This window comes from Anguilla anguilla, chromosome 12 (genome assembly GCF_013347855.1).
Source record: "Anguilla anguilla isolate fAngAng1 chromosome 12, fAngAng1.pri, whole genome shotgun sequence".
NCBI lineage: Eukaryota > Metazoa > Chordata > Actinopteri > Anguilliformes > Anguillidae > Anguilla > Anguilla anguilla.
Window position 1 is genome coordinate 34,496,949 of NC_049212.1, and position 25,371 is coordinate 34,522,319.

The following is a 25,371-nucleotide window of genomic DNA, read 5'->3' on the forward strand; positions in this document are numbered from 1 at the left end:
CATATAATGATTTCAGCTCTTGGTTTTTCGTGATTTTTCAGTCGATGCCTTGAGTGCACAAAATGAAATAAAAAACTATGAAATGGCATTGCAGAGATAAAGACTGTTTCTTTTCATTTAAAAAATATCATTCAGAATGGAACAATTTTCCACAGGTTGTGGAAAAAGTATAAACTATACATGGGGTAATACATATTTGAAATACTTTAATCCTTCAGAAACCAGCAAAGTGTCTGCAGATAAGAGAAAATTTTTAAAGAAAGATTGATTTTCTGTAATGTTTAGTCATGTTTTATGTGATTGTACATTTCAGTAATATGCTTTAATCAAAATTCCAAAGTATCCACAGGAGTGTTTAAAAATTTTACCAGTATCAAAATATTTAAAATAAATATTTTACCCTGGCTTGCTCTAAACCAATGTCTGAGAAATAACAGGGTGAACTGTAAATCACAATGTCAGTTTACAGGGTTGGTGATTATATGCAGAAGCTTTTCACACGATGATTTAAAAATAATGTGAACAAAATTATTTCCAACCAACTTCCACCACTGATATCAAAGCTGCTGCATTAAATGTAGTCACACAACAGTGCAATGACTACCAGTCAGTGCCAAACATCAAACCACATATTTTCATTAGATGATTATAATTATATATAGACCATATTTAATGTACCAGATTTCTTGTTTTCTTGCGCTCTAATCAACTTAACGCACCACTGTACACAAGTCACCTGGTCACCCGATATTATCCTCATAGTATGGAAGTCACCTAGTCACTTAATGTTATCCTCATAGTATGGAAGTCACGTAGTCACTTAATGTTATCCTCATAGTATGGAAGTCACGTAGTCACTTAATGTTATCCTCATAGTACATAAGCCACCCAGTCACCCAATATCATTCTTATAGTACACAAGCCACCAGGTCACCCAGAGCTGTTGTCCAGATGTCCTCTAAACACGGTTTGTGTGTGTGTGTGTGTGTGTGTGTGTGTGTGTGTCTCTGTCATGTCCCCCGGGACGGCCTGAACAGGGACCTACTTAACGCACGAGGCCAAGGGGGCGGAGGACGCGCCCGACGCGGACACTGCCATCATCAACGCCGAGGGCAACCAGGCCCACGCGGAGGAGAAGAAAGAGTACTTCATTTAGACCCCCCCGCCCCCCTCTCCCCGTCTCACCGAGGTTTCGGGTGGAAACTGGCCGCCAGCGAAAGAGCGTTCCTATTTAAGCCCCCCCCCGTCCCCCGTCCCCCAGAGCTGGCCTGGCCCCTCAGCCCTCTCTTCTCCTCTCCCGGCCTACCTTTTTCGTTTCCGCTCAAGAAAAAAATTCGCTTTTGTTTTTAGTCGAAACCGATTTATACAGCCGGCTAGCAACTGAAGATGTCGCCTTTTTCTATTCACGTTGTCCAGTGAAGGAGGACTTCTAGAACCGTCTAACCCACACCCCCAGTGACCCGTCCCTTAGACATGCTTTCACAGTGCCTAAATATACAGACATGCATAGAATTTTCACTGTAAATTATCAATGTAATTATTATTATTATTATTAGCATTATTATTATTAAAATAATTCATGCGAAACATTGACAGTCTTGTTTAAAAAGCCATGCCAATATCTTGTAACAATCTAAACTTAGATTCATTGTTAAATAATTCATTCTGTGAAATGTATCTTTGATGTAAAGTTGATGGGTTTGAAAAAGGGTTCGGTGTGAATAAAATTAAGGGACTGAAAGGCTTCTAATGAAGCTGAGACTTCTCAAGCTTTTTGAAAGTTAATGTACAATAAGTTAGTGTACCTGAGATGAATGAATGAATGAATGAATGAATGAATGAATGAATGAATGATAAAATATCTTAGCATTTTTGTAATATAAACAAGCTCTGTTAGTTGTACTGTTGATTTGAAATTTACATTCCTTCCTTGTCTGTATATTCTTGCACTGTTTGGCTTATACTTTTTTTTTTCCTCAAGTTTCATATAAAATATAAGAAATAAAGCACAAAATTGAATTTAGAAACAATATTACTTTCCTAACCAATGGGCTGTCTCAGGATTGAAAGTGAGTCTAATTTATTACTATATTAAAAGGGAATTGGCTCTCCCTGACTCAATCCAGTCAATTAATACAATCGGGTTCAACAGTGTATTCAGTGCTTACGTGAAACATCAGAATCCTTTCAAAATTTTACTAAAGATAAATATATTTTTTTCCTTTTTATGATGAATCAGGCCCTTGTTGATGCAGCTGTATATGATGTTTGCTAAATGTGGTTACTAGTGAAAGTTGTTGTCAGACTTTGGGATCCCTTGAACATTGAAATTTGTATATTAGCCAATTTATCCATCTGAAATATTCAATAAAACTTTTCCATTTTTTCCATTTTCCATCACTCATATTTTAAAAAAAGAATGTGATAAAGACATTTTTCGCACAAGGCATGTATATATTGTGTAAGTACTAAATTTATTAATACATATTTGTTGATTTACTTGTTTTTTGTTTTATTTAATTTTTTTAAAAATATTGCAATTGCTTTGCAAGTGTCTGTCTGTCTCTTTTTGGAGGTTAGGGATAATATTTATACCTTTTGGTATGGGACTAGGTCTGCAAAGCTGTAAATGTGGCAAAGACAAGTTGTTATTATTATTACTTTTATTTTTTATTTCAAAATGACCACTTTCATTTGCTTAGGGGTCAATACAGATTCTTATATAGAATTCCTTGATTTAGCTTAACTGTGTTTTCCAAGTATCAGTCGTTTATGGTCACATAATTGATGCTCATTTGTCATAATAAAACATTATTATTGAGCTTTAAAATAGAAACAAAACGATTTGTTTCATCTGATCTTTTGATGTTTTCAAAAAAGAGAGTCATCTAATTGTGAATTGTGTTTTTGTTTTTCAAGGTTTATTTTATGCTACTGTATTTATAGACATTATATCCTCTGGTGTTCCAAGACATTGAAGAGAGAGGCAGAAAAACAATCCTTTGAATCATGAATAAATTCACTTTTAATAATCGTGCTGTAGGAACACAGCCACACTGTTTAAAGAGGACTAAGGCACCACACAGACAGTGAGAGTATCCCTGTGTTTCCAAACCACAAAATATCATTGAAAATATACATGAAAAAAATGAAAAGATTAATTGTGTAAACAAAGTCAGAAAGTTCATCATGGGCAACTTACTCCACTGTTTACCTTCTTTTTACACGATATTCTGGCATTATGTTCATGCGTTGCGTGAAATTAATTTACAAACACAGATTAAATCCTTGATAATGTGTCCTTTTTAATCCTCATTAATAATGAACTAGGGAATACATTTCATTATGTAATCAGATTAAAATGTCTAGTTTACCTCCCTTATTGCTGAACTCTGGAACACTGGTAGAGTGTCTGCTTCCTCTTTTTATATTCTAAAATAGAACAGATTAAACAATAAAATGTTAGCTTGTTTGTTTTTGTTTTTTTCAGGGAGGTAATGAGGAAGAAAGATTACAATATCTCTGCTTTGTAATTTAGCTTGGAATTATACTCCTCAGCATTAATCAAGCAGTTTCAATATTACAGTCACCATGATTGCCTTTATGTTTGCAGAAAACAATGTTGGTGGTACTTTAAACTGGAAGACGTGCAATGGGGAGTCCCCAGAATAACATTCAGCGTCAAACAATTTATATAAGAACAGCCGGGGAGCGTTCATACGGTCATGGCATGAATTTTCACTTTTTTACTGTTTTCTTTGTTTTGATTTGCTACTTATCCCTTACATTGATTTAATGGCTTTTTTAAAAATACATTTTGATTTGTTTTTTTTTTTTTTTTGTTTGTTTTGTTTTGGTTTTTTTTTTTTTTGCAATTTTCTTTTCTTTTCTTTTTTTTTTTTGGTAAGTGTAAAGTATTTCTTTTAAATTGTCTATTTTGAAAAGGTTGAAAACACCACTGTAAAAAAAAGGAAAAGGTGGAAGCTTGTGGAGTAAAATGAACACAAAAGGCAACCACTTCCCTGTCCTGTCCTCTGTGTCCAAACGCAGGCTATGTGTGCTGTAAGGGTATTGTGCGCAAGAAGACTCCCCAAGCATCCCATTTAAAAATTTTAAAAAATCCATTGTGGAGAAGTATGAAACAAGCCAACTGCATCCATGAGGTGGGATTATCATCTGTCATAAACAGGTGAGTGAAAGTCTCCATTTCTATGTGAGGTTATGTTTTATTATTATTTTATATATCCACAATCTGAGGAGCTATCTGTGGTGTTTGATGTAAGAATATACTTTTACACATGGAGAGCCCATACTATCTGTGGTGTTTGGTGTAAGAATATACCCTTACACATGGAGAGCCCATTATATCTGTGGTGTTCGGTGTAAAAAAAAATACCCTTACACATAGAGAGCCCATACTATCTGTGGTGTTTGATGTAAGAAAATACCCTTACACATGGAGAGCCCAAATCTGCGATGTTGGTGTAAGAGTATTCTCTAACACACTGCATCAGTTTTAAGATGGTTGAAATAATCAGATCCCATCCCTTAATCCCTACCCAGGCCTCAGATTTTTTTTTTTTAAATCATGGTTATGGAAGGTCAACTTACTATCTACCTCTGTTCCTCAACATGGCTGATAACTCTGAGACACATGCATGGACATTGGCAAACTCTTAAATGAGGGTTAAATAATACAGATTATTTAAGAAAAGGAAAAGTCTACTTGCTATAGCTATCAAGAATATTTTATTCTTCTGAACAAAAGAAAAAAAAGTTAAGTTTTAACAAACTTTTTTTGAAAAGGAATCCTTGTATCTTCTGATGCCTACCCTCAGGGTCCAATGTTCCTCCTTGACATTAGGATTTTCTTTAAGTTTGCAGTTGTTGTTTTTTTTGTTTGTTTGTTTTTTTTTTTTTACTTTTTGTTGAACTATTTGACAATTCTTTCTGCTGTATAGGTAGCAGATTCATACTTGGGAGAAACACACAGAGTAAGAAATATTCAATTTTATAAAATTATGTTTCATTCTCAAGTAGTTTATTCCTTTCGCCTGCATAAATATTTGCCTTTCATGGGCTTCTGTGTGGCATTTAGCTACATTTTAAATGTAGATAACCCTAAGAGAAAGACATATTCTAAAACTCAAATTGATGGCTTCAATTTTCAAATATTCCATGCATCATTGAAACTATTATTTTATTAATGCACATTCAGAAAATATAAATATCATTGCCAAACAGTATTTGTATGGGGGTTCTTCAGTTGGACAAATAATACTGACAGTGTTCAATATCATTTTTAATATACTATTGTCTCATTTCTGGTGTTAAAATCTTGTTATGTAGACTTTCATTTCATTACATAATCATCTGTCACCATTCTTGACACTATACATTAATGTCTACCAAACTGAATTTGAAAAAATGAAATAAACTCCTGCCAATCAAGAGCATTCAAAACTGGTTAGTGGAAACAAGCAGAATTAATTACTTCGTTTTCTTTCTTTTTTAAGTTTTCAGAAAATGTATTGCCAGAGAGAGCCCAAAAAAGTGGTTTGGATTGAACCCTGAAGTCAGTGGTTTCACAAAATTGCTCTTGAAGGGGGGAATATAAATCAGAGATTAACGTAGACACCAAAGGAACTTGAGGACTGTGGGATAAATCTGACCTAATGAAACTTTCTTCCACTGCCTGGGCTTTTTAATGTTAGCTCTGACCTTTAAGATGAGTGACAGAGTTTCCATCTTCCAAGCCTTCGAGGGCACACAGTCACCAAATTTAAAAAGAAATCAGCTTCTGTTCTTTTTTTTAATCAGCAACAGGAATAGATAGCCCTTTTCTCCTTATTAGTGTACAGTAATTGGAGGATCATGATAAAGGTCAGAGTAACACGGCACATTGTCCTTTCAGGCATCTGTCATATACGGGGAATCTCAGCTTAAACCACTTCTGTTTCCAGCACTATTTCTGTTTAGAGATGCACGTGGATAGGGGATTGTAGGAAGTGTCTGGCTCTGACCATTTTTTAAAATGGCATTCTGTCCGTCTCTCAAAGAAGTTTCAGGAAGGTATTATTATAAGTTTGTGTACTTACAATAATATAAAAGCACTATTCACATCACTCAAAGTCTAATTTACTTAGAATATCATCTAGGCAGGTGCTACATATTGGTGTTGGTTAAGATAAATTTTGCTTATTCACATAAGCTCTTGGAATTGTTGAAGGAACATTATTTGCCATCAATATATATTGTTTTATTAAAAGATTGATTTTCGAGCACAACTGATGTCATAATAACAGGTGGTGAGATATTCAAAGTCACATCACCCAGGCTAATAAAAACGTGTTACTGAGCAAGGCTAACACTGAGTCATAAGCACCCTATGGAACTGCATGAAGGGCATGGAGTACATACATCCTTTCTGAGAAAAAATTCACATGTTGTGTCCCTCCCCGTGCCTTTGTTCTTTTCACAGGCTGCAACATAGCAACAGGTTCAGTGCTAATGCATTTAACTCTGAGAGTGCATTCAAACCCTTTTAAACTCTGTTGGAGATGACTTCTCTGACTACTCTGAACATTCACTGTCTGCACTTAATCATAATACAATAAACAATTTATAGCCTCTTGATTATTCAGTATCCACATTGACAATAACTGGACAAGAATGGACAATTTTGCATAATTACATTTTGTTTAATCGCAAACAGACTGCACTTATTTGACTTTCAGATAAGCCCAATGTTTGTTCAAAGGGCAAAAGTTTTCTAAATTTCAAATAAGCTCATTTTTTTTAAAAAGTAAACATGTCCAATTCATAGAAACTGTCATTAATCAATTATGGCCCTGTATTGTTCCCAACAGTCTCGAGCAGTTCCATTAATTTTACATTTCTCCAAACCATTATGTAATAATGTCATAAAATCATTTATATTCACAGTGTAAACCTTTGAGTAATTGTTGTAATATTGGTTTTCGCAAAATATCAACCGCACATTGGTAGGGTTCAGGGGCATTTTCTATATTTGCGAGATCATAATTACAAAGATAAATATCAAAAGGTTAAAAAACCACGGAAAAAACAAGTGTGGAATTCTCATTACACACTTGCAACAATAACAATCAATTAAAGGGAATTGCTTCAAATCAACCTTAACATTTATTCCGCATGTTTTTAAATGAGATTTCTATTATGCCTTCTCTACTAAAATATGTTACAGAGAATTTTTTTTTTTCAAAAACATTCTTCTGGAATGTTTCACTTTTTTGAAACTTTGATATATTGCCTGTACAAGGATGGTTGACTTTAATTTGATTTAATTTAGGTCGATAAGGTGAGATTAAAAATGAGAATGCTTCCCTAACTTAACTGAATTGTCCCTCGATATTCAGTGCCAAAGAGATCTTTTCATGGAGCCTAAAATCTCTGGCAGCATCCCTGCTTAGCCCATTACAGTTCTTGCACCACACATGGTTCCCCTGGCCAAACATGCCTACCCAAGAGGGTCCAAACCGCTGAAATTCAGATTGAATTCAAATAAAATATTTAGCAAATATTATTTTCTCCCTCCAGTAAACAGGCTTCTGCGTGGGTGTCGGTGTGTCTTGCTGATATTTTCAACCACCCATCAGCAGAGCCAACCTTTCCAAGTCTATAAATATAAATACAGAATATGCACGTACCTACAAATACACTGTTATAAATATCTCCATCACATAAGCTTGTATCTGGCTACAACCAAGCCACTGCTCCACATTAATTATTATGGCATTCATAGGCTTGTTGCATTGAAGACATTATTATATACACATTTAGCAGTTTTGTGTACATAATGTTTTATACATTTCCATTTCGTACACTACTCCATATTTATATGCTATAATGCGTCATATGCCATCTGTGATTTGATGTTTACCAAATAAATAAATTAATAGTACTAGTAATAATTATTTGCCAGAAATATATTACTTGCATCATTCTACTAGTCAGTGAAATGAACAGATTTAATCAAAAACATTGAAATTCAGAGATGAGCAGATTGCCTTGTATTGCTATGACAACAAGTGGAGCAGTCCCATTAATTCAGGAATGTCAACAGGATTTATAAATAGTGGCATCCATCTTCTGCAGGAGAATCTCTTTTTGTTCTTATCACAGGTAAGATGTATACCGCAAAAGCTTTTTCTTCTGGCATTTCGCCTTGCGAATGAGCAGGAACTCAACGCTGCAATCCATCTGTACAACGTATATATAAGCACCTTGTCTGGGCATCATCCTCACACTGATTCTTGCTTTTTCATTACAGTGATCTTGATTTAAAAAACTGTCCAGTATGTAATGGTTATGCCTGTGATTCACTGGTGGTGCAATAGAACAGACTCATCTAATTTAATTTCCTATACAAAGAACCCTATGGGTGAATCATTGCTTTTCATCAAAAAAGCAATACTACCACCAACTACCACCCCAAATATATATTTCCAGATGTTATGAATGGTCTCGCTGACCCTCAAAAGCAATTGTAACCCTGCTCACTTATCACAATTCTACAGTGAAGGATTTTCCCTAAACAAACACCCCAAACTACTAAGTATCAAGTAAAAGCCATACACACGTCTTATAAGCCAAAAACACAAACTTGACTGCAGCATGCTGTATAGAAATAGAAAAGACAAACCTTTTCCACAGTCAGAAGATCAGAAATACTGTACCATTCATGACCTCAGCCGTTTGTTTGTTTGTTTGTTTTTTAGCATAGAAGTATTAGTATTTTAGTATTAGTATGAAAGTAATCACATGACCACTGTGTACAACATGGTATCACTATCACAAGCCCTGAGAAAATGAATGCATGATAACAAGAAAGCCTACAAATTTGTGGTAATAACATACATTTTAATTCATGCATCTTTGCAGAAATTCAGTTTAACATGAGAAGCCAACCATACCACTCATGTACACTAAATTAAAATGAGCAGATTTGGTGTGGTCACTACAAGTTTCCGATTGATCCCTTGATCAGTGTGGACATAATATACATAGTACCGTACTGCATACAGTACTGCCCAGTGTAGTAATTGCTGATTGGATCTCCTTAATTTTTTTTTTTTCCTGAAGTGAGGATATAAATATCCTGAATGCTCCCCATTTCTGGTGCAAAGAAGGTTGGACGTGGAAGTTAAGAAAGGATATATCCCACTGATATCCTGTAAAGGAAGCCAACTGCTGGGTGTTAAAGAATGATGGAAGATGTCTGTTTTGCAAGAAAAGCTGTCAGCTTCACGTTTCGAAAGGGCAGAGCTTAAGCTATGCGACATTAGCAGAACAGGCAGTGGAGGAAGACTAGGACATAAAGCACTACTAGTCTGCTTTTCATATCATTTCCTAAATTAATTCAGAAAGATTATCGCCTCCTTTTTTTTTACAACATGTGGCAGTTACTTCCCTGCAGGCCGATTACATTTTAAAGTCAGACTCATATACATTTTATAAGCAGGGCGAGAGTAATGCTCTAAGAGGGGTTAATTCATCAGAAGGGAATGTTGAACTGAAAACCGTATTGCGAAAATATTACATCTCTAATAGTTTGTTCTAGCACTTTCCACATAGCACATGTATTTACTTAACAAAATGCTAATGCATCTCAGACGCTGCATTAACAAGCTGTTAAAAAGCTTATTTTCAATCCTGGAAAAAAAAAAAGAGAGGGGCACCAGGAAGTATTTAGCACATGTGGCATATTTTCAAATTCACAGCCCCAGGGCTCAAGAGCTGTCCTGCCAGACGTCAGCCAGCACCTCCTGTCCCCCTGGCAAACCCCCCCACCCCCCCTTCCAGCCCCCACCCAACACAAAGTGGCCACAGCCGTCCATCAACCTGTTCCCTAGAGCAGCCACTCAGCCGAGCGACACCCTTTTAACCAATTTCTGAGTCCGACAAGGACCTCCACACAAAAAAAAAAAAAAAAAAATCTTGTCATGCCACCATCTGAGCTTTCTGCAGTCCTCTCATTGGTCACGTTACCATTGGTTCAGAGTCCTTGTTTACTGAATCCCCCCCCCCCCCTTCGCCCCAAAAGGGACCCTGATGCTGGCCCTCTACCTGACAGAATACAGGAAATTGGAAAATATGGAAAATCAGGCAATGCTACCACCACAACCCCTGTTTGCCCCCCCCCCCCCCCCCCGCCCCTCCCCCGTTCTTCATTTGTTGGGTACTCTCATTTCTATGGCATGATATCCGTACTGCCTGAATATTAGTAGTCACGTTTATAAACTGTTCAAAAAAAAGGGCAGCTCCTTAGGACGTGAACCAGATGCCCTCTGCCCTTCAAAGAGTTCAGTTGATTTATTTCATCAGGTATGTACACTGACAGGGGAGAAAAAAAAACAAAGACCTTCTGAATTCTCGCCTCCCTCTTCTGCGGGTATTCTAGCCAGGTGTTTTTTTTTTCAAGGTTTGAGGAGCACCTGTGAGAAAGGAAGTGACAGAGAGAGAGAGAGGGAAGGGGAGGGGGAGAGGGAGAGAGATAATTAATTCGGTCACGCAGGTCCTCTGAAATATTAGTCTGACTCTGAAGCTGGCATCTGCAGGCCACAGTGGACACGGTGTGCTTGTAAGAACAGCACAGAATCATGGCCCTGGTGCTACAAGTGTGATCCCTCTCTGCGGCGATCTCAGGAGCTAGTCATGTGATCTGTCCCCGAGCAATCCGATTGGTGGACGGTTAGCAGAGTTCAGAGTGTACACAAGTCTGCTACAGACGCTAATATTACCCACCAGGAGTCGTGATAAAATTAATCCCACAGACACTGCTCTGAAAGGAACACATTTTATTCTCTCCTGAGTTTCCTCCCACGTTCATGTGTTAGTGATACTAACTGGGTTCAGTCCCCTGGAGCTTTAAAGAGGTGAATTTTCAAGCATGCACTTTATATGTCGAAAGTCTTTTCGTCTGCGTTTTCATCTCTATAAGGGAGTTACAATCGTACATACAGTATGTGTGTTACATGTCTACATGGTAAATGGTAAATGGACTGCATTTATATAGCGCTTTTATCCAAAGCGCTTTACAACTGATGCCTCTCATTCGCCAGAGCAGTTAGGGGTTAGGTGTCTTGCTCAAGGACACTTCGACACGCCCAGGGCGGGGTTTGAACCGGCAACCCTCCGACTGCCAGACAATCGGTCTTACCTCCTGAGCTATGTTGCCCCTACATGAGTCCACGTGAACTAAATATGGCATTAGCATATTTCCTATGTTAAACATTAATGTTTTAATGTGCCCAAGGCCAGAGTACAATGGCAGGCTATTATTTTTAGGCTTATATATATATATATAATATATGGTATGCCATATACACATTTGAAAAAGAAAGTAGTATTAATAAAGGACAGCAATTTTCTTACTTAAGAGATGTTTCCAGCAATCGCATGACATTTCCCATTGCATCTCAGCTGTCTGAGGTTATTTCAAAGACCTACAAAGTCACAAAGGCTTAGTTATGTCTCTAATGTGAGGTTATAAAAAGAAATACGTTTCATAGCAACTGATTTCTCATCCCAAATTCCACCATTTTTACAATAGAAGCGTAACTGAATTGGAACTGGCTTTTGTATTTTTCCAGAAACTGAGCTAAACACTGGGTTTAAAAGAATTTCAATGAGACATTCTTGCGCAGTGAGAATTATATCCTGCAAAACTGGTTTCCTTTGTTGTATTTTTGAAGAATAAAAATAAAAATAAACAGATGATGATGTGTTTTCCTTGATACTGCGGACTGAGCACAATGAACCTTCTTAAGTACATGGCTTCATTCATATATAATAATGGAGCCTGTATCGCCTTCCGAAGCACGTGAGAAATTTGCATTTATCAGCACACAGACAGGAGGGAATTTTATAGGTACATGTCTCCGCCATGCACAGCTTGTTCCCTGACTGATAATGATGCCTTTCTGTAAAGACAAGCCATGACTAAACCTCCATTATGGATACTGGGTAGAGCGAAGACATTCAGCTTGTGAGTGAATGGGGGAGAAAAAGAAAATAAATTTATTGACATGACAAACAAAAAAGCCGGGTACAAAAATGAAAAGCATGAAGGCATTTTTACCAAATGATCTGAAAGATGTAAAACCTTTCTTATGTTTTTTTCTTTTATCACCTAGCTAATATTGCTGACATATTAATGCTAATTGTTAATGTGGACACTTGAGAGAATAAAATTTCTCAAACTGTCAGACATGGTTAAAGTCACTGTAGACATTTTTACAAAAATCTGCCATGACTGCTATACTGACTGGAAATACTCATCTTTGGGATTTGTAAAGGAAATTAAAGTGGCAAAAAAAATACATATATATATTGACCTTGCTTGACAGTCTCTATGTAAGGCATTGTGCACAGGAATCTATGGACCACAACGCGCTATATGTCAGTGTTGCGACCGTCATACCCAGAGGCTCACAGACCTCTTTTCTCATTCAAAAAATAACTGCCACGCATGCAGAACCCTCTCGAGGATAACGCGTTCGCGAAAAAGCTTCCCGCGACCCGGAGGGCGACGCTCGAAAGACGAGGAGAGGCGGAGATCTGGCCGTGCCGCCACCCACAGCGCAGATTTCACACGATTTCATTGGATTAGCGCTGCGCGGATTTAGGGTTACAAAGGATGAGTTGGGCCCTCCTTTAAGGGAGCTCTTACAGAACGGATCTGAGGAAGGAGGGCAAGACGGGGCGTGACTCCGGCCCTCCTTCCCCCCTTCCTGAGGGCTGAAACACTGGAAACTGAGTTTGAGGTGGCAGGGACAAGGCACAAGGAAACAGGGGAACCTGAAACAGCAGATATTCTCGCCCGAGCGCCCCCGAAAAAGAGCAAAATCTCTGCTCTTTTGGGCCGCTCGGCACAGAAGGGAATTAAAGTGACTCAGAAGTCTCTCCCTGGAAGAAACTTGTACTGGAGCTTCCTATTTCTACACATTCATCAACAAGGGAAAAAAAAAAAAGAAAAAAAAAAAGGTTTCTATATCTGACAGCAACACTCCTGTTGCTATGGTTCGATGCAGGTCCTGGAAAAGGTAGCCTACTCACCGCAAGTTCAGTCTGGGCACAATAAACCAGACAATAGAGAACTGACTCTCAGGCTTACACTTCCTCAGAGAACAGCCCTGGGTCTGTAATGTTGGCACACGATTGGCTTTGTCCCAGTCAGTTTGTGAGAGCATACTGTATGCTGACCCCGGATCCTTCTGTGATTGTTGCTTTAGCTTCTCTCTGTGAGCCAGCTCTATACTGACATGGATGGCACAGATATAGATTTTTTTAAAACAGGAAGAATATTTGCGAATATAAAATGGGAGCATATTGAATAGCCAAAATTGCCCGACCTCTAACGTGTCTGTTTCACAATTTCCTTTCCCGAGCACGCCAGACCATCTGTCACCTTCTTCCTAGCGACCTCCGCGACAACCACTGGTTTGTCCCAAGGTGTGCTAGCATGCTAAAAAGAGGGTGATCCATCAAGAGAGCTCTTTTGGAGTCACGGACAATGAGAAAACCGAAAGCACGTTTGCCATACTTTATAATCGTCCTGCTAACGATGTATTTTTCACAAGCAGTTTGGTCTCGGGCATATTTTCTTTTTAATCGCGTATGCTTTTTTTTGCACATGCATCCGCTTTGAAGTCTTTACTTCTGTACATTTGCGTAACACATACAAACGCGTTTATATAAAGACACGTGCAAAATATAACTTATATATTTTTCTGCTGGGGATAAAGACTATTATCCGTAAAGGATAAATGCTCGGGAGGAAGTCGTGGCGAGCAGGTTAGGCGCGAGCCCTTCGTAGCGGCGATCCGTGTTCTCTCAGTCGGCGTTCCGGCGTGCCGTCCGTCTCGCCGATTTAATTAAGGATGCGCGTGCTGCGGGGGGCGAGAGAAATGCGACGAGCCGCGCGTTTTCCGCAGAGAAATGGAGGTCATTAAACCATCGTTTCATCAAAGGCATGTTTAATATATGACCGCGCCGGTGTCACTGTAGCACGTCTGCGGCGTAATGAATGTCTTCATTCTCCCAGTGGCGTTAGCCGTGGATAGTATTTTAAATTGGGGGGGGTGGGGGGGGGGGGGGGGGGGTGGAGTTTGAAGAAAGCCTGAGGTGAATGTAAAGTTAGTCCTTGCTGTATTTTTTTTTTTTAAAAGCCATGCTCATTTCATCTCTTTTGGTGTGCCAGTTCTTAGCCAGAACTCCTCAGTAGTCAAGGCAACCACTCGCAAAAACAAAATCACAAAGACAAAACGTCTTCTTTTTTTTTTGTGTGCTGTGTAAAAGACCCCATTTAGTGGAATTTTGTTACGCATTTTATCTGGACAGCACTCTAGGGGACGCATCAGGTGGGCAGGGGACGACTTCGCTTCAAACGACATTTGTCGATATCGCACCATCTCAACCTTGGCGATATCGCGCTCTTCGTCAGAGCGTTGACCTTCAGCAAAGTGCTGCCTGTCACTAGACTAATGCAGCCATTACGGAGAGGCAGCCTACTTCACCATCTGCCTGGCAATCTTTGGAAGCACTCACACTGGTACAAACAGCTCCCGGTGTCCACCATTAACATGAAAGACACTTGCTTGCCAAATATGCCCCATTTTCATGAATATTGCCCACAAATACATCTCCAAGTTGAACACAAGCATTCTGACCAATACCTATTCTCACCTCTTCACACAGTAAGTGCAATCTCTATCTGCCTTGTGATTAGGGTGATTTTTTCTACTCACCATTCCATGATGTCCAATCAGTTGGCTATTCTCAAAAGAAGGAAAAAAAATCCCAATGACCTGAGAATTACTGCTGTGGAATAGAAAACATCCTTTTTTTTATGTATGGATATGATGGCATATATTTGAAATATACTTGCATGAGAATTTTCCTATTGCTCCAGTGTCTTAATATTAATGCTTGGCCTATTGCAAGAATATTCAGTACATAATCAAAGATGCTCATCATTCGTTTACATTTTAATCTATAACACTCAGAAAAACAATCAACATTGTTAATGAATCAGTTTTCTACTTTTCACATGTAAATCAAGCCGTGCATGAAAACCAGACTATGACTCCTGAGATTGCACTGACCTTTAACTTCATATTATCAACAGAAATGAAACTGATTAATGAGAGTGGAGAGTTTTATTAACTGGTGAAAAGGAAAATAATTGTATTTTCCTCTTTTTTTCCATAATTAGTTCGCACTTAGACGATTTGCAATTCCAAGTCTTTTTTTTTTTTTTTTTTTACATTATTACAGCACACAGATCCTCAACATCATTTTGCTGACACTTTTCAAAAATGTGTGAATGTGTCTATGCTGGCAATATATATATGGTATCAGTGGAATGTTATGCTGTACAGACAAAATAGTGCCATTCCATGGCACTTTTGTATAGATGGCTTTTTTACTGTCCTATAAGCTGTGGATGAAACTTTTACAACATTAAATAACCACAGATATATTTTTTATATAGATATGCATCTGTATTGTAATTATGTTTTGGTACAGAAAGAATTAAAGACTAATGATGACATTCTTAACTTCTTTAAGTCATTCTGGATAAGAGTGTCTGCTTGGTGAACGTAATGTAAGGGAATGTAATTATTAGTGACAATGGAAAAATGTCAGGATGATTTTACAATTAATTCACGAATTTTTATTTTTCTTCTGATGGGTTCACATAAAGAAGATGAGATCTATATTTCCACATGAAGAATAGGTCTATATCAACAGGACGGTGCACGTCATTTTGTTCAGTTACCAAATAGCTGATTGTTATTTTTGTTTTCATTGGTAATGCATAATGTATAGCTTTGAAAATATTTTGTTTTCTTTATTGTGCTTCATTTTAATCTAAACAAGCAAGAAACTAGCCAGTATACAAAATAGAATATAACTATTACTATAGCAGGCAGCTGGTCTCTACCAGGAGGTGGTAAAAAAGTTTTTTTTTTTGTTTTTTTTTTTTATAAAGATGCAATTCCATGAACAGTGCTTATTTTTTTGCTTAGCTCTGTGTCTGGGTATGCTCACTGTCTATGTTGTTGTTTAAGAATATTTCTGGGTTGCATTGGTTTCCATTGACATTTGTCCATGAGAGGATTACAATAAATCCCCATTTAAACTTTTTTTTTCTTAAGAATATAATGGAAACATTTCTTTGTAAGAGGTAAGTAAGAAAGTCCAAAGAATTACATTGAATTTTCAGAGGAAATTTCTACATATTTTCAAGAAGTTGTGGCTTTTTCTTCAGTGGAGTTTAATGGATCCAACCCCTGGCTGCCAGCTGGAAAGGAAAAGCAATTAAAGAGCAATGAGAAAAATTTGCCTCCTTCAAGCATATGAAATCCAGAAACAGAAATTAATAAATGATTATTGGGAGGTGGTGCAAATCATTTCCTGTGCAATTGCATATGGAACCAGTAGGTGTTAATCTCAGAGCCATTTTTCTTTTTGTCTTTGTGAACTAATAATTGCACATAACTAATAAAGACATTTAAAACTGTCATTATTACCCTCAGTATTATTTATTGGTTAAGGGAGAAACAGAGATAACACTGACACCAACGTTCATCTGATGCCCTGTACATGTAGCCCGAGCTAATTTTTCCAGCACCAGTCCCCTTAATGGGCTTTGACAGACCATCTCAAACCTTCTCAAAGAAAAGTGCCGCGTTGTTTCAATTACAATCAGAATACAGTAATCACAATATATTAGCAATAAAAAATATATTAAAATTCAGCATAAACGTAGGTCATGATTGCAACTCTGTTTCTGTTTCAGCCAACCGTTGGTTATATAGCAAAAAATGAAGTCATGAATTGCTAGGTAAGGCTGCCAGGTAGAGCACTCCATTAGAGTTCTGCTACTGATTATTCATTAGGCTACTTCTAAAGCATTTACTCCCACTGTTTGTTAATGAAACAGCCTTTTATTCTGTTTAAGCAAACCGGCTATTTCTGCTTACAGCCTTCATAAAATAAATGAATTAAGAGAACTTCATTAGTATAAAACAAACAAAAAGCATTAGGCCTATAGGCCTGAACAATAAGAAAAAAACGAAATAAGTGCTATCACATTTTAAGCTAATGCCTATTAGTACACCGTTTTAGGCATCTTTCCTGGGGTTCCGTGCAAGGAAGACAAGCACTCTCCGGTTTTAGGGAATACCAAAGATGGGTGACAGTTTCCAGCTCTGATTCCTTGTTGGGTTTTTCCGACTAAGGAAATTCTGAATGCTTATCCCACCATGACAAAATTTAAATTAAAACTGTCATTGTAATTGTTTATAAAATGCTCGGAAAGAAAGGAACATGTAAAAAAAAACTGGTGGAGGTGGAAACACTAGCACTGGAAAGTCCTGCTATGTGATTCTTCCACCCATGAACTCAGCCAGCTGATTTAACTAATTAGTTCTACCTCTTGGCTGAAGAATTGTGCTAATTAGCAAATCCAGCGGATTGGAACAAAATACTGGGGAGGACTTTTACTTTCTGAAGCTGGATTTTTAAACTCTGAAAAAGCTAATCATGTTGGACCAGGAGGAGTACCACCCTGCTTCCATCCATACCTATAGGCAAATTTTTACAAATTTTACAAACACTTCTAATACTTTCAGGGATGGAAATCGAGATATACTGCAAGCCCACGGCTATTATTTTTCACAGTGAGCTAGAAAGATATATAGACAAGTCCATCTGACAGGTGAAATTTTTAAGAAAAATTACTATTAACTAAATCATATAATTTCAATGACAACATCCCAGGGTACTAGCCTGGCTGTTTCAGTGCTAAAAATCCTAGTTCCATCCCTGAATAAGTTGGCTTGCAATAGGCTACTTAATTTCCATTTGGACTAACAGGCATATTAGCACAATAAAAAAACATGTATAATTGATTGACTACGCATGACACAAAGCAGCTCGGACAATTACTGGACATGATAAGAGAACACAAAGATAAAAAAGAAAAGGACAAATCAATGTCCACTTGTTCAAACTGTAACTAGCTGGTGTCTGTGGGGCAGTTATTTTTAAGCTAAGTCCACAGGATTATTGTTAACAGTGCCAATAAAGTTAGGTTACTGGATTTGTTTCCAAATGCAATGGATAGAAATCTAGCCACGTAATGAAATCTGTTGTGGCAGTGATTCACAAGATAAAAGTCAACTTACCAGAGAGAGGTGAGGTCAGAGATACTTCAAGAGGAAAAATAGTGACACACTCACATAGGCAAAGGTAGTGCTCTAGGTCAATGGGGGGAAAAATCTGATTGGCTGAGTGGCCTCAAGAAAGTGCAGTCGAGTGTAGAAAACATTGAGTAGGCGTGCCCTTTGATTGACACATTGATGAGTCGCCTCAATTGCACTGCATTGAACTGATAAAAAATGGCACAGAGTAGACTGACATCAAATTAAAAGTTCTTCAATTAAATTTCAAGGTGGTATGATAGAAAGAGAATAATTTATTTAATGTGTTGGCACTGAATTTTTTTTAAATCAACACCATCTTTTATTTGGTGTTAATCAATTTATAATTTTACTAAATTGAGTTTTACCCCATTCCATAATCATTTATTTTTATGTTTACTGTCACCACTCTGGGCTGGGAATGTAGAATACTGAGAAAATATTTGGTGAAATAATGCAACAGTAATATCTGTCAGCAGTGCAGATCTTCTTGTCTGGCTCCCAACAATACCTCAAGAAGCATCCTGTGTTGATTTAGCTCCTTCACTTTATAACCCATAGAAAGAAAGCATTTTAGTATCTGAACACTAATCTCTTATCATTCACAGCCAGATAAATCCAAAGCAAAAGCCTAGAGGGTGGAAAATGTTGTTCAAACAATCAATCCAGCATCTGTCTGAATCAGAAGTATTTTGAAGAAGAATGGTTGCCATGTTCACCTGCTGAATATAGTTTAATGACTTTATCGACACTACTGGAGAATAACCACCCGAAATGATAACTGAGGTCATAGTGAGTGTGTTAGATGTGTCACAAATTTCATACAAAACAAGGTCAAAACTGTCCTGTAGGTGCCCCTAAACTAATTACACATGTACAGGCAGTGTTCTTCACAAGTTTCTATATCATCCAAAATGTTCTTGGAGCCATTTTCTCCACAGGGAATGATCATTTGCACCGCCAAATTACCGCTCCCTCTGCCCAAACCAGGGATTGTGCATTAAATCACGCTCAAACAACGGTCAATTAATTAAAAATTTAATTTTGGGAAATAATTTCTGAGATACTGAGACACTGTCTGCACTTGCTTTTTGAAGAGTGTTTTTCTTTGTCTTGTTCCATGGCTTACTGCTGCCATCTATGGAGGGAAATATAAGGCTTCTGCTGTAGCTTTTAATCATCTCTTGAAATATTTTGTTCTGGCATGACACAGAAGACACAGCATACGCTGTGGGTGTGCAGGAAGGAGGGAGTACAGTAGGTAAAGATTTTCCACAAACCAAATATACACAGTGCCTTCTTAGTGTTTACCGAATGGCCTTAATGAAGAATGTGTTTGTCTTCTCCTCTTCCTGTTCTTGTGCAAACAAACGGGCCATGTGCAGCCCCAGGAAGCTTCTGTCTGCACGATTCCAAGTTCTGAATTCCATGCCATTGAATTTATTGGCCTTTACCATTGATATAATGCTGCTGATTGCACTCTTCTGTGCATGGCCAGGATGGAGAGTGTGCCATGCTGACATTTAGTTGTTATGGTTATTCTTTCACATGACCTTACCTTCTACTTCAATAATTTCAACTTTCCATTCCAAGGTCACCTGACTCACAGGATGCAGAAATATGCTTCTTTAATCGTATTAATGTACATATAGTGGGTGCATACAGTTTTGCCCAAGGAGGACTTAGAGTGCACATTTTAAAAGGACTGGGTGAGGTACCTGTGTTTCTGCTCTGACTACAACTCCCAAGCCAATAAACTGCTGTGGAGAAGCTTTGAGCCTTCACATATGACTGGTCTATTTGTGCCAGACCAGAGGGTGACACGTTAAGGAGATGAATGAAGGACAAGTTGGGGGTTGAAGCTATGAGGTCAGAGACTCACCAGAGCAGCCTATGAGATGCTGAGTGGTCCTGTTCGGTTCACTAAACACCACTGAAACACTTTATTACATGACCATCGCACATGTTGCACGTGTTGGTTTTCACTCGCTGACATTCAGAAATTCAACATCCCTAGCAGTGAGTTCACCAAAATCCGCAGACCAACAAGCAACAAGCTAAAATCCATGCAAACAATATTTTGCAGGTTTTGCATATGAAAATAAGAAACATTTGTTTTGTTTTTTTATTATAATAAACATTGTTTCACTCTTGTTTTCCTTTAGTCTCTGTGCCTGTATCCTGACTGTCTCCTCTCCCAGTAAGGCCTGTTATTTATTTCAGTTCTTTGTGCTTTATTCGATAAAAAGCAAACTGCTGAGCTCAACACATTCCCTGTTGCATTTTCACATTTATTTATTCACATACATATACCATCTTGTATTAGCAGTATTTCTGTTGCATTGTGCTTCATTAAATTAGCTGTATTAGAAGTAGAAGAGGAATTGTTTTATCTACGTGTATTAAAAGCCTGTGTTCTATACGGGCTAGTTCTCTCTGGGTGAAACACAATTAATAATCACAGACCACAATAAAGTTTATTTAGAGTTTGTAATTACTTTTATAAACTGCACAGAAGAATTGTTGGTTAATTGCAGACTTACCGAATTCATTTAAAAGTTTAGAATCTATTGGCTGGTAAATAAATAATCACTATAAAAGAGGAAAAATGGCTGTTGTTCCAGTTTTAATGAAACGCTTTATTATTCAAACGAAGCGCATACTCCATTGTAAATACTCACGCAATATTAATGAGTTTGTTGTGCTGCCATGTTAACCATTAACTGTGTGAGCTGTGGTCTCACTGTAGCCCTGAGGGGTCATGTGACAGGAAAAGGGGTCTCTAAAGAGCAATAAGGCTTGGTTTGGACAGCAGGCCTTAATGCTCAAATCAGATCCTTTTAATGCAACTGTCCACACAATAAAGTGATCAGATTAAACTTGCATGTTCAGACAAGCTATGTGTTAGTTATTTCTGTCGTGAAAACAATGATGCCAGGCAACGCTGTCATGTTGGAGTGATTAAAAGAGCACCTGAAGGGACAATAAATAACTAAATGAATAAATTTGCCCTGTCAGGGCCAGGATGCATTGCCTACATCAAAATAGAAAATATTTCATTGTTTATGTGAACATTTTACATCACATATTATTTGGCAGACACTTTTATGCAAAACGACATACAATAATTGACATCAATAATATTTATTGTTTAGACTACAAGGAATAGATGGGGCATGTGAAAAATTAGATCACTTCAAATTGCCTGTCTAAACAGAGCCAAAGTTCTTGAGATAAAGCACCAATAATGTTAGAGATCACAGCAGTACCATTTCAAAGCACTACAACATTGTATATCTGACAGACAGCCGTTTTTACAATGGCAGGTTATGGCCAGTTATCATAAATATCTGTGTCTGTACTGTGAATGCAGTTACAGTAGCATTCCCTCAATTGTCTAGGCACTGATAGGCAAAACATTGATGTTTGGAGAAATGTCTATTGATTGTCAATCAATGAAATGCAATATTTAATTGGCTTCCCATCAATGTTATTAATACCACACTAAGGTCAGGTGACCCAGTCAACCAGAGGAGCCAACTGTTGAGCAATGAGGAGAGGGATATTCTGCCAATGGGAACCCACTTCCCTAAGTCACACTTTGGCCAGTTATGGGTTACCCTTTAGGACTCTAGGTAATTGCAGAAGGAGGCCCCAATATCAGAAGTTTTTTAAAAGGCATTAGTCAAGCAGCCGACAGCGTATTAGCCAACTTGAGGAGGGGGGGGAAAGAATCCATTATCTTTCTCACCAGTGTGGAATGATCCATCATACCTGCAGGCACACTCAACCGCTGCAGTGCCCTCTGTCAGTTCAGTAGGGTGAGGACTTTTGCCTGTGCTAGGTCTGCATCTGGTCTGCTAAACAACCTGGCGGTTAAGCTACTGCCGTTTCCAGAGGTCTGTGCGGCTGACCTAAACAGACTGCAGCCACCTGACTGGTGGAAGAGCTCACGATTGGGCAATGAAACACAACTCGCAAAAACAACTGGCCAACTGAAGCCCTTCCTGCCTGGGTGATTAATTAATGCACAAATCACCCCATATGATTCTGCCTGGACTTGAAGAAAATAACTTCATGAAACATATCAAAATAATCCCTCATATAGAAGGCAGATCAAACTGTTTCATGCAGATGTAGAAAGAAGAATTAAAGCAGCAAAATAAAAGATGATTAAAACAGTAGAAATGAATCAAAAGTTTAAAAAAATTATAATCATTATAATCAAGAAACAGAGAAATATGAAAACAGATCTAAAAGCAAATAATTTTAAAATCAAATCAACAGCTAAATTGGATGATAATGGAATCACACAAAACACACATTACAGCAGAAATGGGTACATTAAAATATGATCACTCAAATAAAAACATAAAAAGTGAGTCTTCAGCCTGCTTTTAAAATACATCCTTGGCACCTGCCTAATATCGCACAGCAGGGGTGCTCCATATTTTAGAGGCATAAAAACAAAATGCTGCCTTTCCAATTTTCCTGCGATTAACACGCGGAACACTAAGCAAATTGGAACGGAATGATCCAGGACTATATTGCGGCTGGTAACTATGCGGCGTATTAAAACACGGGCTCGGTTTCGGTGCTCATCTCATCCATGGTTTAAAAGCCAATGCGATGATTAAAATCAATACATCAATTTTGAAATTGACAGGTAGCCAACGCAGAGACGAAAGAGTATTTGGGTAACATGGGCTGTCTTTGTAGTCCGCGTGAGTAATATCAAAGCTGAATTTTGGACAAATTGCAGCTGTTCAATAGATTTTTTTGGATGTCGCTGAGGACCACACTACTTTCTAGGAAGCAAAGCTTGCATTCACCACTTTGCTTTGGCCTGTGGAGAAAAGACAACACCCATTCCATTTTATGATGATTAAAGAGCGTTTTGGTAACCTTTGATATGGGGTTGAAAGCACAATCTGTTACCTAAAAATCACTCCACAGTTTGTAACCTCTGATTTGGTGTTGTCTCTGATTTTTCTCTCTGAGCATTTGGTCTGGCAATACTAAACTGTCTTATCTTGAGCTAACCTCAGAAAACTCTGTGACACCCATCATTTTATGTCAGTCGCACCGCTGTTTAGGGCGTGGATTGTGTTTTCATCTGTGTATAACTCTACCAGAATGGGCTGTATATACAACAAAAAGCAGCAGTGGACTGAAGGACTGAAGAAATAACTGCTTTTGCAGTCTCAAGAGCAAACGAATAGTAATAATAATAATCATCATCATCATCATCTTATTAATAATAATAATAATAATAATAATAATAATAATAAAAAAACTTTGTAAGGCATGATTCAAACCACTTCAGTACTGTTCCAAAGGATCACCCTACCTACCTAGTTTTCAAGTTCATGTACTCAAATTTCATGGTCAACATCATCACAAGGCATACTGAGACCTAAATAATAATTGGCATCCAAACTCAGGTGAGGGTAATTTGCAGCTTTAAGAATGGTGTGTGTGCCCTGTGATGGATTGGCGGCCTGTCCAGGGTGTATTCCTGCCTCTCGCCCGATGCATGCTGGGATAGGCTCCAGCACCGCCCATGACCCTGCCCAGGATAAGCGAGTATAGATAATGGATGGATGGATGAATGGATGAATGGATGGAAGTAAAGCATTTCAGAAAGAGCCGTGGCTGGGATCTAACCCCCACCCACACAGAGAATCGCATATGGCTCGACAGTAGGCTGGCCAATGGACTGCACCACACATCTCACCTATTCAGTGGGTGTTAATAGAATTTTTTTTTTTTTTTCTTTTTTTTTTGAGGTGTGTAATTGCCAACAAGAACAAAAGTGTATTAAAAGTTATTAAAAGCATTATGGTTTCACCAACATTCTTACACTTTCTACAGAAAATAAATTAAGGATTTAATAAAGTTTAAATCCACGAAGCATTGAATTGAAATGGGAAGAATGACACTTGCAAGTTACTGGGCCGTAAAATTATGGCATAATATAAAAGACTCAATTTAGTAGATTTACATGAAATAAGGGGATGTTATATGACCAACCCTGACAAGACTAATTCTAAGCTCCATTGCCTGCTCTGATGAATACAAAAAAGTAAAAACAATTAACACCAGGCAAAAATGAGCACAAATAACTTGTGAAACTGGATAAGGAAAAAGAAAGTTAAAGTTGATACAGACTGAATTTATAAAGAACTTAATCTCTGCTTGTGCTGATAAAATTAGAGTAATGTAGATACTGCTAGCCAGTACGGCTTGGATTACACACTGCGGAGGCTAACAGGTGCATCATGTATAACACAAACTTGCTGAGGCAGCACATCCGGTGAATAAAAGGCAATAAACTAATTATTGCTCACGCTTACTGCATCACACATCAGATCAATGATTACTTATAAGATGCAGATGTTTAATGCTATACATCCAAGGCAATTAACTTCTCAACAGGGGACATGAATTAATGGGCATCCCAGATGTATTGGGACCATAAAGTGTTTTTTTATACAGGTTGCTTTAAAATGACGAGCTTGGCCTACAGACCTATTGTCCTTTCGTGTTCTGCGATTCTACTGCATTGTACAAGAATGCAGATGTGTGTGCGTGCGTGCGTGCGTGCGTGCGTGCGTGCGTGCGCGCGTGCGTGTGTAATGGAGGTGCTTATGGGGGAACGGGGTGAAGACCAGTCAGACGGGGGGGGGGGGGGGGGGGGGGGGGGTTGACATTCCCCCCTGAACCTCTCAAACTTCAGGATTACCGGAGATATGGCGGTTTATTGCCAGTTAGCACATTTCCCCATTGAAGTCCATCCAAAACTATGAATTTACCCGGGCAGAATGATACTATTTTGGACAATAAACTCTTTAAAATTTTTACACCAAATGAATTACTCCCTGGGGACCTTCTTTTTTTTCTGAGGACCCCAGAAGAAGATAAGATTTTTTTTAAATTCCATTCATCCCTTCATGTTTAGGTGCCAGTATGCTTGCACATCTGGTGCCAAAAGCTCCATAGTCAAACATGGCAGCCTCCATGAACTGGCTTCATGCGCCAATGAGCAGTCCCCATAGGGATCCGTGGAAGCGATAAGCAGAAGCTGTTTCCAGGTCTTATATATCTCTATGATAACAAC

General features: G+C 38.2%; 1 protein-coding gene across 6 annotated transcripts in view; it reads left to right on the plus strand.

The window, feature by feature from the left end:
* The window catches only part of LOC118210090 (cell adhesion molecule 2-like), a 331,663-nt gene extending 328,822 nt beyond the window's left edge, over nt 1-2,841 (plus strand). For 5 of the 6 annotated variants that reach the window (XM_035385956.1, XM_035385957.1, XM_035385958.1 and 2 more), the window contains one exon: nt 1,038-2,841. In XM_035385956.1, the coding sequence (XP_035241847.1) occupies nt 1,038-1,156 (119 nt within the window). In that variant the 3' untranslated portion in view covers nt 1,157-2,841. The remainder of the gene's footprint in view (nt 1-1,037) is intronic. The other variant, XR_004761803.1, reaches the window with a different exon arrangement.
* The last annotated feature ends 22,530 nt before the right edge of the window (nt 2,842-25,371 follow it).